General features: G+C 53.0%; 1 protein-coding gene across 2 annotated transcripts in view; it reads left to right on the forward strand.

Moving 5' to 3' along the window:
- TYW1B (tRNA-yW synthesizing protein 1 homolog B) overlaps nucleotides 1-14,759 on the forward strand; it is a 91,289-nt gene extending 76,530 nt beyond the window's left edge. For both annotated transcript variants that reach the window (XM_066333121.1, XM_066333122.1), the window contains 2 exons: nucleotides 716-883; nucleotides 13,739-14,759. In XM_066333121.1, coding sequence (XP_066189218.1) covers nucleotides 716-883; nucleotides 13,739-13,960 — 390 coding nt within the window. In that variant the 3' untranslated portion in view covers nucleotides 13,961-14,759. The remainder of the gene's footprint in view (nucleotides 1-715; nucleotides 884-13,738) is intronic.
- The last annotated feature ends 200 nt before the right edge of the window (nucleotides 14,760-14,959 follow it).

Here is a 14,959-nt window from a genome sequence, read left to right on the forward strand (position 1 = left end):
TTTGAGCAGGAGCCCCATTTCTCTGAACACCCTGGGATCTGCAGGGGAGGTGTCCTTGAACCATGTCACCTCTTGGGGTCAGTTCTGGGGGTGTCTCCAGAGCACAACGTAAAAGCTGCTCCCCAAAGCCCCAGTGCTGCCACCAGGGAGGGGCTGAGCTTTGTGTCAGTCCCTGCTGTGCCCAGGGATGCTCCTGGTGCCCGTCACCTCTGTGTGTATGGGACGGGTATGACCCACCAAGGGACCTGCTGGATTTGGGTATAGATACCAGAGGACAGGGCAGAAATCACAGCCCTGGAGGGAAGAGGTTCAGAGCTCGTTTCCTCTGTAGCACATGGACAGGATCTCTGGGAGTGTCCTACTGACATGGCATTGGTTGTCCAGGAGACTCTTCCAGATAGATTGTCACGTTTCCAACCCCAGTCACCTTCTCCAAGATCCCTTGGTCACTCAGGAGCATCCTGCCTTTGACTCCGTTAAAGCAGCATTCCAGGATAAAGCCCAGCCTGTGTGTCACTGCTGGGGGCACCTGCACCGTGCCTTGGGCATGTGTCACTGCAGGAGGGACCCATTTTTGATGCCATCTCTGAATCTGTGACCTTGCCATGGGATTCATCATCAGGGGGGCAGAGCCAGCAGCTGCAGTTTGCTGTGACTGGCACTGCCAGGGCTGGGGAGGGCTGAGCTGACTGTCCCTGTTTCCCTGTGTCCCCAGGGTGTGACCTACTGTGGGGAGAGCTCTGCCAGCAGCCTGACCATGGCCAATGTACCGTGGCACGGGGAGGTGGTGAGCTTCGTGCAGGAGCTGGCGCGGCTGCTCCCGGACTACGGCATCGCCTGCGAGCACGAGCACTCCAACTGCCTGCTGATGGCCCACAGCAAGGTGAGCTGACGGGGCAGCCTGGCCTGGGCTGCTCTGGGGAGGGCCAGCAGCTGCCTTTGGTTCTAACAGCCTTGTTCTCCACAGTTACCCAGAATTGTTCAGGCTGGAAAAGGCCTCTGGGGTCTTTATGTCCAGCCCAGCAGTGACAAGGCCACCACTGACCCATGTCCCCAAGTGCCACATGCACACCTGTGTTAAAGCCCTCCTGGGGTGGACATTTCAAAGCTGCCCAAACCCCTCCAGTCATGGCCAGGAGAATCCATGGCATGCCCCAGGATTCCAGCCCTTCACACCCCTGGATGCCACTTGGACCCAAGAAATGCTCTTTTGTTTTCCTGTTGGTCTGAGCCACCTCTCCAGAGGCAGAGTCACCACATTTGAATCAGAGAACCACAGAATCATTTGGGTTGGAAAGCCAAACCAGTCCCTGAGGATTGCCAAGGCCACCACTAACCCATGTCCCCAAGTGCCACATCCACAGGAATGTTAAATTCCTCCAGGGATGGGCACTCCCAACACTGCCCTGGGCAGCTGTGCCAGGAACTGACCATCCCTTTAGTGAAGGAATTTCCCCAAACCCACCCTGAGGCTCCCCTGGCCCAGCCTGAGGCCGTTCCCTCTCCTCCTGTCCCTGTTCCCTGGAGCACAGCCCGACCCCCCCGGCTGTCCCCTCCTGTCAGGGAGTTGTGCAGAGCCACAAGGTTCCCCCTGAGCCTCCTTTTCTCCAGGCTGAGCCCCTTTCCAGCTCCCTCAGCTGCTCCTGCCCATTCCCAGCTCAGTTCCCTTCCCTGGACACGTTTCAGCCCCTCAGGGACTTTCTTGTCATGACAGCTTCTCTGGCAACTTCTGCTAGGGCCTCAACACCCTCATAGTAAAAAATATTATCTTGTATCCAATGTAAATTTATCCTTCTGCTGTTTAAATCTATCAGCCCTTGCAACTGGGACTGCTGGAAAGGTTTGTCACCATCTCCCCTTCAAGTAGTGGAAAGGAAATGAAATACAAGTAAAATGCAAAAAAAAAAAATCATTTTAAAGGATGCAGGAAATGAAAAATAATGAGTACATATTTGCTTTCTAACCTTCAGAAAAGATTAATAGAAGGACAGCAAAAGATGATAATATGCCAGCTTGGCACCTGATGAGGTTGTAGATTCCTGGAATGCTTTGGGTTGGAAGGGCCTTAAAGCCCATCCCATTCCATGGGCAGGGACACCTTCCATGATCCCAGGGTGCTCCAAGCCTCCTCCAACCTGGCCTTGGACACCAGGGGCAGCCACAGCTTCTCTGGCCACCCTGCAGGGCCTCAGCACCCTCCCAGGGAGGAATTTCTTCTGAATATCCAATGTAAACCTACTTTGGAATCTGCAAATGGAGCAGCTGGGTAGGAGCAGAGAAAACCAGGACACCTGGCACTGGTTGTGTTTGATCTCACCTTAAATTGGCTTTATTTACAGTCTCACTGCTGGCTGTTGCCACTGGCAACTGTTCCTGAGAAAGTAAAATCTCCTTTTGCATTGTAAGGTCCAGGGAAGCAAACAAACAGATTGCAGAAACCTTTTTAAGGCAGAATTTAAGTAAGGAGAATTCTTTCACCATTAGCAAGGAGAATAAATTGGTACCTGCCCAGGAGGAATTCAACAGCTGCTTCTCCTTCCACAGCCATTAGCAGAAGGTGTCTGTGGGAAACAATCTGTTGTCGATGCTAAAATAGCTAATAAAAATGAATTTATTTCCATTAGGGTTTAATTTTTGAGTTTCAGGCTCTAGTGGAGAATAAAATCTGTCAGTGCCTATTATTTGCAGGAAAACCTGTGCTCTGTGATTGATCAAACTGGAGTGAGTAATTGCAAAATCAAAGGAGTCTTTAAAAAATTAAGGAGTTGCAGAAAGAGTGTAATAAAAATCACTAAGAAATGTGATTTATTTCACTGTGTTTTCCTAGGTCTGAGTTTGGAGATGTTCAAACAGTGCTCCTGATAAATTTAGTGCTGCCATTGAATGCCAGCCTGTAAGAAAGAGTCTGGGAATGTCAGGAATAATTCATCCTGAGCTGCTGCCTGGGATGGATGGGACTCATTGATTGGCACCTGCTTGTGATGAGTGACAGGTCAGGACTTGAGCTCTGAAGCCTCTTAAGGACAGGAATTTAGGGAGAAAAGGAATTTTAAGGAGAGCAACCTGCAGGTTTTTTTGTCTGCTGTTATTTTCTCTCTCTGGAGGTCACAGGGTGGTGCTGAGAGAGAACTGGGGCACTTGGGGGCCTTCAGGGTCTTAAAAATCTCCCATTCAGCCTCCAGGTCTCTTGCCACACACAATCCCTTTTCCCTGCTGGCCAGCAGTGGGTTCTGCTCTCTGGGAGTGTCTGCAGCTACAGGGCAGGTGCTCGTTGGAGCCTCCAGCACCCACAGAATGATCGGTCCCACTTTAACCTCAGAGAGCTTTGGATCCTGGAGGAGCTCAGAAAGTCCTAAAAACTGAATCCTCACAGCAAGATGTTTGATTTCCACTTACCCTTCCCAGAAGCCTAAAGATCACCTGAGAGAACAGCCCCTGTGCTCTGCTCCCTGTGCCCTGAGGATCCACCTGTAACTGGGATTTCCACAGCTTTGGGGCAGTGGGTGTCAGGTCCTCAGAATCCCACACTGCTCTGGGTGGGAAGGGACCTTAAAGCCCATCCAGTGCCACCCCTTCCCTGGGCAGGGACACCTTCCGCTGTCCCAGGCTGCTCCAAGCCCTGTCCAGCCTGACCTTGGACACTGCCAGGGCCAAGTGGGGACAGCCAGGGCTGAGTGCAGCTTTCCTTTGGCTCAGTCTGGGCTCACAAGGATGGGAGCTCCCTGCCCTTCCTGCATGCTCCTCCCAGCTCTCCTCTGGTTCCCATCTCTCTTTGAGAGTTGCCTGATGTTTGGGCTCCATCTTCTTTAATTCTATAGCAACAGTGCTGAATTCTTGAGTAATTCTCTTTGCTTTCAAGTAAATCCCATAAACCATAATCACAAAAATGGGATTTAGGCATCGCTTTGAACTAATGGGCTGAGATATCCACACAGAAGCAACTTTTTAATGGAATAGTTAATTCAAGAGGCCTTTTCCAGAGAGAGGCCTGAGGCTGCTGCTGTTCCTGGTGGGACAGTCAGTGCACCCTGAGCACCAAACAAGCTCGTGAGAGGGGGGAAGGTGCTGCAGCTGACTTGCAGGGAGGATTTCTCTGAAGGAAGCTCAGTATCTTGGTCATTCCTGCACTAAACCCCTTGGCCCCATGGCGCTGGATTTGCTTTCTATGTGTGTTCCACCCTGTCCTTGTCCTGAAGCACGTCCTGGCACTTCCAGCCCATTTTGTTCATTAACCCTTTCCCCCCTGGAGCAGGTGGTTGTTTTCCAGCTGTCTGGGGCTTTACAACAATTTCTGGCCAGTTCAGTCAGTGTTCTGCTGCTGTCCTCAGGCAGCTGAAGCACTCCCAGAGTTCCTGGGCTCCATGTCTGTGGCATGGATCCATGCCTGTGACATGTCTGACCCAGACATGTTCCTGGGTTCCATGTCTGAGCATCCCTGTGACCCCAGGGCTGATTTCCACATGACTGAACAATGCGCAGCTCAGGGAAAGCTCCTGGAATTCCAGTGCCTGCTCTGTCTGGAGGTCTCCACTCACAAGGTGACATGAACTGGGTGGGCTCAGCACCCTGCTGCCATCAGCCCTTTCTGCCTTAATTAATCTGGTAGGCCTGACTTAGAATCCAAGGATTGGTTGGAAAAGCTCTCCAAGATCATTAAGTCCAGCTGTCCACCCAGCAGTGCCACCATGTCCCCAGGTGCCATGTCCACACACCTTTGGGACACTTCCAGGTATGGGGACTGCCCCCCTGCCCTGGGCAGCTGTGCCAGGCTGTGACCACTCTTTTAGTGAGGAAATTTTCCCTGATACCCAACCTGAACCTCCCCTGGCACAACCTGGGATTGCTTCATCTTGTCCTGTTACTTGTTCCCTGGGAAAAGGGACTAACACCCAACCTCCCTCCAGCCTAAAGCAAAGACTTGCAGAAGCAGAGTGTCCATCCATGGATCCTCGTGGTGCAGTTGTGTTCTCCAGCCCTCCCTTGCCTCACCAGCTGGATTCTTTCCCTGTTGGATGTGGTCTGGGATAGCATTGTGTTCTCCAGCATGGCCAGGTCACCTTGGCATCAACAAAGGGAGAGGCTTTTGGGGACATCCCTTCCATAAGTTCATTTCCCATATCCAAATTTTCCTGGGAGGGTGGGGACGCCCTGACACAAGAGAAGCTATGGCTGCCCCTGGATCCCTGTGAGTGTCCAAGGCCAGACTGGACAGGGCTTGGAGCAGCCTGGGACAGTGGAAGGTGTCCCTGCCCATGGCAGGGGTGGAATGAGATGGACTTTAAGGTGCCTTCCCACCCAAACCACCCCAGGATTCTATGTGGCTGCAGTGCTGGGGGTGTCATAGCACCTCCAGGGCAGGTGTTGGGGACAGGGATCAGCCTGGCCAGAGGTGCCCATCCCTCTCCTTCAGCCACAAAATCGTCCCACCCAGGAGGAGCTTGGCCTTTTCCTCCTGGTGTTGGCACTGCCAGGCTTGGCTGGGCCCAGGAGGCTCCAGAGCTCGGGAGAAGGCACTGAATTGTTCCATGCTGAGCATCCCGTGCTGAGCATCCCAGCTATATTTAGGGAGGAAGAGGAAGCACTTCACTACCAGCTGCACATCCCCTGACAAGGGGTAGATCAAGGACAAAGAGTCCATCACATTTAGTTCCTTCCTGCCTCAGTCCTTCGGAGAGTGGGAGCTGTCCTTGGGATTCAGCATCCCGGATCCAGGGACAGCATCACAGAGAAAACAAAACCCGGGAGGCAGAGGGTCACAAAGAGGTGGAACATCCTGGGATCTGCAGCAGAGCAGGGGATGGGGTGGAGCCCAGGTGTGGACAAGGTGTTCCCAAGTGTGGACGAGGTGTCTCAGCAGCCAAGCAGCCTCCTTAGACCAGGCATGAGAACGGGATGGTGGAATTCCTGAAGGTTTTCTCCATTTCCCTTGTCTCCTGGCAGCAAGAAGGTGGCTCTGCTGGGCTGAATGTCTCAGTGATTATAAGCAGCTCTCCGTTGTGCTGAAGTAATCTGGCTTTGATCCCTGGGAATGGGAGCTGCTGAGATGGAGCCCTGGTTCCGTTGGCAGCTGGGCTGTTCTGCTCGGCAGCGGGCTTGGAATAACTCCCCGGGGTCAGGGGGGTCAGCACAGGCTCCATGGGCTGTGGCACCGCTGGGCAGAGCTCAGGGCACTTCGGGCTGTCCCAGCCTTTGGGAATCCAGAACAGTGAATTCCATCTCCAGGCATTCCATGTGCTGCCTCTGGAGGTGTTCGCAGATTTTTGCCAGGCATTGTGACCCTATTCAGAGTAATTTCACACAATGTTTCTCCTTGTTTTGCTGAGTGACTCCAGTTCAGTCACTTTCCCTGTCAAACAAAAGGAGCCTTAAATAATTGTGAGCCTTAATGAGGTGAGAAAGGGAGGGGGTCATAATTCTGGGAGTTATTTGTTTGTCTTGGAGAGCTGCTGTTGGCAGGTGGTGAATCGTGCTGTGTTTGATGGCAGCCTGTGGGAAGGTGAAAAGCTGCTGCTCTATCCCAGGGATGGGCTGTCCTCAGAGGGAAATGGAGGAGTTCAGGATGGAGCCACCCAGATCATTTTCCCAGGAGCCTTTTTGATGCCGTGCCCAGGGCAGCGCTGCTGGTGGGCACAGGGCTCAGGACTGGTAGCCACAGCTGCAGTGGGAGCTCATTCCCGGGTCCCAGCTGGTCACCTCTGCTCTGACACCTCCGGCTCCAGCCCCTGCAGCTCCTCCCAGCCCAGGCTGTCCCGTGAGCCCAGGCCAGGCAGCCCCAGGCAGGTGGGATGTTCCTGTTCCAGGGGGAATTGTGAAGGTGAATTCTGCTGTGCCAGGCACAGAGCAGGATGGATCTGCCCTTCCCAGCCTCTCAGCTGCTGCTGTGGGATTGCAGTTCCATCAGCTGGGAGAGCCCTGTGCACGCAGCTCATGGGGTGTCTGCTGTCCCTCTGGACAGTCCAGATGTGTCCCCCCAGGGCTGGGTGTGCATCACAGGGACATCCTCTACCTGGGGCTGTTCTGGGGTCTGCAGGTGGCTCAGGTCACTTCAGGGACACTCCAAATGGGAGGAGAAAATCCAGGAATGGTGGGGGTTAGTGGCCAGGTGTGGCCAGGGTAAAACCTTGGAGGGATGGATTTATTTGGGGATTTACCAATTTTTTAATATATGTATTTTATGCTGTAAAACCTTTTATATAGGAGATAAATACCTCCTTTTTATATACAAGGATATATATAAAATATACATTATTTATATATAGTGGGTTCTTGAGTGTTTTTATATACATACATTAAATATTCTTCCCCGTGAGGCCCTGGCACGGGGCACCCAGAGCAGCTGTGGCTGCCCTTGGATCCCTGGAAGTCTCCAGAGCCCGGTTGGATGGGGCCTGGAGCACCCTGGGACAATGGAAGTTGTCCCTGCCCATGGAATAGGATGATCCTTAAAGTCCCTTTCCTCCTGGGATTCTCTGAATAGCTATAAACAAATATATATAAATACTCTTCATGTATTTCATATTCCTCTCTTCCCATATATCCACGGGAATATTCCCATCTCTCAGATCGATGGATCTCACTGTGATTTGATGCTGAGTTATTCCAGCACCTGCCACAGGGTCCCGAAGAGATGAGACTCCCTGTCACTGTTAGGGACACAAAAGAACGAGGCAGGCAGCAGGAGGTCAAGCAGGAAAGCTCTAGTTTAATTTTTCTGACTCCATTTATATACACTTTATCAAAAGGCAAAAGATTGGCTACACAGGTTGTCACCTCTTCGACCTCCGAGCTGAACATCACCATCAGTAAAAGACCCCTCCCAGAGGAGAAATATGTAAACAAAGTAGATTATTCTCAATATTTACATGAAGCTGCCTGAGCATCTCGACTACAAAGATTCCAAAATCAGAAGGCAAGAAAACTTAGGGTGAGAAATCCCTACTACGGATCTTTTCCTCAGAATGTTCCAAATAAACATCACAGACACTGATTCATTGACCTGCAGTGTGTCTGTGTAGGATGAGGGGGCTCCAGTGGGAGCTCTCCCAGCTGAGGGAAACAGGCTGCAGGGATCTCTGAAATTTTGGAATTTCCATGGATGTGTGAGTGTGGGATTAAAAGTAACCAAACTAAATCCATGAAGTTAAACCTAACTAAATGTGTCCTGTGTGCAGAGCTGTGCTCCACGTCCCCAGAACAAGACTCTTGCTGAACTGCCAGGGAATGGATTTCAGCTCAGCAGAGCAGATTTCATGGAACACCAGGAAAACAAGACCTAAGGGGTCCTGGAGATAATTCAGAGACAGGAATTCTGCTCAGGAATGTTGATAAATGGATGCAGGAGTGAGGGAGGGAGGCTAATTCCCTCTGCTTCCTGCTCAGGAGTGCAAGGATTGGGATCTTTGCAGGCCAGGAATGCCTAAAAATTTCCAAAAGTCTCTGTGCAACAAGTGTTTGATTGGTGGCTTTGGGGTTTGGTTTTGGTTGGGTTTTGGTTGGTTGGTTTTTGTGTGGCTTTTGAGTTTGGTTTGGAATTTTCTGTGAGGCTTCTTTTGCAGTTGTTTGTTTTGGGGTTTGGTTTACTTTGAGAGGAGTCTTAGTCTGGTTTGGAGCTTTTTTGGTTGGTTTTGGTGAGCTTGGGTTGGTTTGGTTGGCTTTGAGGTTTTTTGTTTGATTTGGGTTTTTTTGCTTTGTTTTGTTTTCTTCAGGTTTATTTTTTGGGGGGGAGGGATTTGGAGTTTTTTTTCTGGTATTTCATTTGGGTTTGGGGTTTTTTTTCCTATTTTAGGGTGTTTGGTTTGGAAGGCAAAGGTTTTGTTTGTTCTGGGTTGTGTTTTTTGTTTGTGGTTTTTTTTGTGGGGCTGGTTTCCCTGCTCGCCACTGTTATTTTTGGTGTTTGGTCTTGAAAACTCTGTGAAAATTGCTGTATTTAACCATTAAATCTCATGCATTCCCCAGGGAAAATCCATTTGTTGGATTCGAAGACTTTGTATCCTTGAATCCTCAGGACGAGAAAGAACAGCCTCAGGCTGTGCCAGGGGAGGCTCAGCTTGGATATTGAGGAAAAATTCTTCCTGAAATATTGTCCAGCCCTGGCACAGCTGCCCGGGGTAGCGTTAGTGTCCCTGTCCCTGGAGGAGGTTTACAGCCCTCTGGATGTGGCACTTGGGGACATGGGGCAGTGGTGGCCTTGGCAGTGCTGGGGATGGTTGGACTCAGTGATCCTGCAGGAGTTTTCCGCTCCCACTGTTTGGAGAATTCTCACCAAAGAGCAGCTGTGGCAGCCCCAAAGCTCTGGGACCTCTCCCACTCCCCCTGTGCTTGCCAGGGCTCCTGGAGTGCAGCACAGCTCCGGGAGGGGAGAGGGACCCTGTGCTTCCAGCCCTGCAGGGATGGGGTCTGCAGGAGCCACACAGCCTTCTCTTCCTTAACTCCTCTTCTGCTCCGCTCTACTGTGCTGTTCAGTCCTTTCCTGAAAATCCCCTGGATGTTTGTGGTGCAGGACTGGAGTGAGTGGCTCAGGAGGAGCCTCCTCATGCCAGCATGGGTGGCCCTGAAGGAAATACAACATTACCCTTGGTAGGACAGACGAATTGGTTTTAGGTGCCTTCCATTCCTCAGCATTCCCTGTGTCACATCCCGGCCTCACTCACGTATTTTTATCTTGTCAGATACATCTGGGATTATTTCTGGGATTTTCTTGTCAGATAAAACCTGGGATTATTTCTCAGCAATGCTCCTCTCTGGGGGAATGTAGTGAATGGTCCTCCTGGATTGTCCTCAATCTGTGCACGTGTTCCCAAACTGCCTACCCAAAGTGCTTGTGAAAATGTGTTGATGAGAGAAGACATCTGGAGTGTCGCTCCTCTCCTTCAGGAATGTTGATGGATTTTGGGAGCAGGAGCTGCTCCCGCTGCAGTGAGAGCAGCTGTGACTCTACTGCCAAAGAGAACTGATAGAAATGTCCTGGTCAGCGCCATTCCTGGGAGTTCAGGAGCAAAGGGAGGGCTCAGCCAGGCTCTGGAGATGCTCCCCGGGAACCTGGCTCTCCATTTAATCCCAGTTTCTGGTTGGATATATGGATATATCCCAGTCCAGATACATAGAGCTATCGCAGTTTGGATCTATGGATCTCTCCCAGTCTGGATGTATGGATACATGGATCTCTCTCAGTTTGGCCTGGGGCTCTGTGAGGGACAGTGCCTCTGTCCCTTGGCCCCTCTGTTGTGGGGCTGCCCCGTGCCAGGGGGGCCTGGGGGATAAGAGCTGTCCCTGGGTCAGCAGAGAGTCTGGGGGCCAGTGGTGTGTCCTGGGGTAATGAACTGTTAATTAGTTAAGTGTCCTGACTCAGCAGGTCAGGGAGGGATCCCAGCCCTGGGGGCACCTCTGGGGTGCTGTGCCCAGCTCTGGATCCTGGGCACAGCAGGGGCAGGAATTCCTGGAGCGGGGCCAGCCCAGGAGCTGTGAGGATGAGGAGGGACTGGAGCATCTCCATGGCCAGGAAAGGCTGAGGGAGCTGGGGCTGTCCAGCCTGGAGAGGAGCCCCAGCTGAGAGGGGCCCTCAGCCCTGGGTGTCCCTGTGTGCAGGGACGGGCAGAGCAGGGCCCAGGCTCCGCTCCAGGGCCCAGCAGTGGCACCAGAGCAACGGGCAGGGACTGAGCCCAGCAATTCCCCCTGCACAGGAGGCACAACTTCTGCCCTGGGCAGTGCCCAGCCCTCAACAGGCTGCCCAGGGAGGGGCTGGAGCCTCCTCAGCGGGGATATTCCAGAGCCCTCTGGACACAGTCCTGTGCCCTGTGCTCTGGGATGGCCCTGCCTGAGCAGGGAGGTGACACCACTGACCCTCTGTGCTCCCTTCCAGCATGGCCCAGCCGGGGATTGAAAGTTTCCCCTCATTCCTGTGCTTCCTGTATCCCATCATTAATACCTGCCTGGAGCAGTGCTCTGTGCCCTGGAGGATCTGCAGAATTCCATCAGGGTTTTCCTTGCTGTGCATCCGTGCCTGGTCTGTGGGGAGCAGTGGGTGGTGGCACCCTGGGGCTGGGAGCTCAGGGGCTCCAAGAGGCAAGGGAAGGCTCCTGAGTCACCCCAGTGCTGAGCAGAGCCCTCAGGGAGGGAGAGTTTCTCTTTGCAGCCAGCCCAGGGCCAGCTGAAGGAGCTGTGACACTGATTCCAGCGTGGAGAAGAACCAGGGGAGGGGTCTGAGCCATTTCTCCTGTTGATGTATTTACTACCCTGAAGGGTTCCACAGGCAATGAGGAATTCCCTAAAACACCTGCCCACGTTAGGCTGGGATCCCAGGGATGTTTAGGGTTGGCTCACCTGTTACATGCATGCTGTCATGAGCCTTAAATCTTTTGTTACCCGTGGAACAATCACAACATTGTCAAATCCAAGCGGTCAATCTCGGGGGCAGTTGGGGCTATTCTTCCCCACTCTGCGTTTGGGAGAGTTTATTCCTCAGCAGGAGCCATTTCTCCCCACGACACACCTGCCCCTCTGGCACTGTGGTTCATGGCTGTGCTGTCACTGCACTGAAAATGGTGATTATTGACTGATCTGCTTTGGAATAGATCCCAGGTTGGTTGTTCTGGTGGGAATGGGGTCACAGGATCATGGAATCATTTGGGTGGGGAGGGACCTTAAATCCCATCCAGAGCCACCCCTGCCATGGCAGGGTCACCTCCCACTGTCCCAGGCTGCTCCAAGCCCTGTCCAACCTGGCCTTGGGCACTGCCAGGGATCCAGGGGCAGCCACAGCTGCTCTGGGAATTCCATCCCAGCCCCTCCCCACCCTCACTAGGGAGAAATCCCTCCCAGTATCCCATCCAACCCTCTGGCAATGGGAAGCCATTCCCCCCTTGTGCCTTAAAGGCTTTGCTTGATCCTTTGGTTTGAGGTTTGCCCTTTAACTTGCTGAGTGTTCATGGATGAAGCCTGGAGGGAGCAGAGTTTGATGTGAGGTATGACATCGTCACCTCCCACCCCGGGAGGGAGCTCAGCTCTGCAGAGCCTGGATCCTCCTTGGCATTGGGATTTTTCCTTTACAGGTGACATGATGTCTCCTTTGCCATTGATTTCTTGGTGGCCTTACACGTGTCTCCACCTTGGCACAAGAAAAATGAGCTTTGGGCACCTTGATTTATGCCAGGACTAGTTCCCAGTGCTGTGACTCTGCAGTGTCCCCTCCTGGCTCTGGCTTCAGCAGGGACACGTTGTAATTCCATGGGCAGGGGTGGAGGATCATCAGCCACGGCTGATTGCAGAATTTCAGGGGTGTCAGCAGTTTTCCCAACCAAAAAAGCTTTTAGCTCTTGGGCACAAAGTCAAGTGCCATTTGAAGTGCACAGCCATCAAGTTTGGGGGGAAAAAAATCCACAATAACCAAGGAGCCAGTCTGTTTTCCCTCTTTTTTTGGATGAAATGCGTAATAAGCTCTTAGCTGAGATAAATCCTAATTGAGGCTTCAGCCGAGGCTGGGGCTAAATGAGCAGAGCAGGTCTGGGAGACAAATGCAGCTCCAGCTTGTCAAAGTGAGCCATTCTTCACATGGAAAGAGGATTTGTGTCGTTAAACCTCTTCATCTCCCCTGTTCCCAAACGCCGCCCTCCTGCCTCTGTCCAGAGTCACCCAAATCCATCCCAGTCTCTTGGCACGTGGCTCTGGTGCTGCTCCTGGGTCATTGTCCCAGGCTGGGCTGCCCTGGGGTCACAGTCCCATGCTCAGGGTTGGGGTGACCTTGGCAAGATCCCTCCTCAAGGGGCACCTGGGCTTGGCCCCAAATCCACACCTGTCCTTCAGGGCTCTCCCAGCTCCCCACACCAAGGGCTTTCTCATGGAAGTGTCAGCTGGCAAGGGCAGGAGGCCTGGGAAGGCTTTGGGAGGCATTTTAGGAGCTCCTATCCTGGAAAGTTGGGCTGAAGTGGGGGAAGATCTGGGACTTTGAAGGCTCCAGGAAAGCCCTCATGGAGATACCACAGGATCCTGGGATGATTTGGGTAGGAAGAGACCTCAAAGCCCATCCAGCCCCACCCCTGCCATGGGCAGGGACACCTCCCACTGTCCCAGGCTGCTCCAAGCCCCAGTGTCCAGCCTGGCCTTGGGCACTGCCAGGGATCCAGGGGCAGCCACAGCTGCTCTGGGCACCCTGTGCCAGCCCTCCCCACCCTGCCAGGGAACAATTCCTGCCCAATGTCCCATCCAGCCCTGTCCCCTGGCAGTGGGAAGCCATTCCCTGTGTCCTGTCCCTCCAGCCCTTGTCCCCAGCCCCTCTCCAGCTCTCCTGGAGCCCCTTTAGGCCCTGAAGGGGCTCTGAGCTCTCCCTGGAGCCTTCTCCTCTCCAGGTGAGCAGCCCCAGCTCCCAGCCTGGCTCAGAGCAGAGGGGCTCCAGGCCTGGGAGCAGCTCTGGGGCCTCCTCTGGGCTCGCTCCAACAGGATGAGGTTGTTCCAGTGCTGACAATTCCAGAGCTGGAAGGAGCTCTGCAGGGGGGTCTCACAGGGGCAGAGTAGTGGTGGAGAATCAATTCCCTGCTGGCTCTGGGTACTTATCCACCTGAATTCCTTCTGTTTTCTTATTAAAGCTGTATCCTACAGGAGCCTCTGGATAGCTTTACCTGCACCTCCGTGTGATGTGAAATTAGAAGAACACCAGCTGGGGATCCCAGCTCATCCCTACCCAGGTGCTATCAGCATAACCTGGGTTTGGTGCTCCCTGGCTCCCTCACAGTTTCCTTTCCTGCAGTTCCAGGTGGATGGCGAGTGGAGGACGTGGATCGACTACAGCCGTTTCCAGGAGCTGGTCAGGGAGTACGAGCAGAGCGGCGGCTCCAGGACCTTCACAGCGGCCGAGTACACGGCCAGGACTCCTCCCTGGGCCCTCTTTGGGGCCAGGGAACGGGGCTTTGACCCCTTGGATGTGAGATTCCAGCGGAAGCACAAGGCCCGGGACATCTCGGGGTGCTGAGGGCTCGCCCCACCCTGGCCTTCCCAGGACACCGATCTTGGATCCATCCAACTGGATTATCCTGATGTTTGAGAAGGGGGTGAGCCTGGATTTAACCCTTCCCTCCTGTTTTTAGGGCTTCCTGGATGAAAATATTGATAACGTTCTTATCTCGAGAGAAATCAGAAGTGGTTCAGCAGCAGTGGGTGAGGGCAGTGCTGGGGTCTCCTCCGTGGAGGATGTTTGGAGTGGGATGTGGGCCCAGAGGGTTCTTTGGATTCCTGTGCAAGGAGAACCTGGCAGCACAACATTCCACAGCCCTAAGGAAAAATATCAGAGGATTTCAGCCCCACAAGGTTGGATCAGGGCAGGTGGGGCCACAGCCAGACCTGGATCCAAAAGCTGATCTCTGCTGGGAGCATCATTTTAGGGGCTTTGTTCAGGTTCAGGTGTTTTAAAGGTGTTCAGGTGCCATTTCCTGTAAAACCCCCACTGCCAAGAAGCCAAAACCTGGGAATGGTGTAACAGCACCCCGTGGATACCAGCTGCAGCTTCTGATACCTCTCCAAGTGTCTTGCAACCCCATGGCTTTGGGAATGAGGTTTAGGAGCAGTGTCATCCCACTGCCAGCAGCCCTAAACAGCAGGCCCAGTCCTGCAGAGCGCTGTCAGGCTCCAGCTGGGTGTGCCCAGTGTCCAGCTGGGGGCTGTAGATGGAGCATCCCTGGGATGAGGATTCCATTTCTTTTTAAAAGCAACCTCTTTTCTTAAGCTGTACAAAGAGTTTCTAAAACAGAAGGAAAATAAAGGAGTTTTACCTAGAGTGCCTCTGGTGTGTGACTGCTGAGCAGGGTCTGTCAGGGAGGGTGGGAGATGGATTGGAAGGAGAGGAGAAGCACAAATGTTACATAAGAACTATTTCCTAACACATGTGGGGTGGAAGGGAAAGCATCGGGGGGGACATGGGCGATGGATGGTGAGTGCCTTTCCTGAGTGTATTTTTAAAGTATCACAGAATCCT

This window comes from Sylvia atricapilla, chromosome 20, assembly GCF_009819655.1.
Source record: "Sylvia atricapilla isolate bSylAtr1 chromosome 20, bSylAtr1.pri, whole genome shotgun sequence".
Taxonomy (NCBI): domain Eukaryota; kingdom Metazoa; phylum Chordata; class Aves; order Passeriformes; family Sylviidae; genus Sylvia; species Sylvia atricapilla.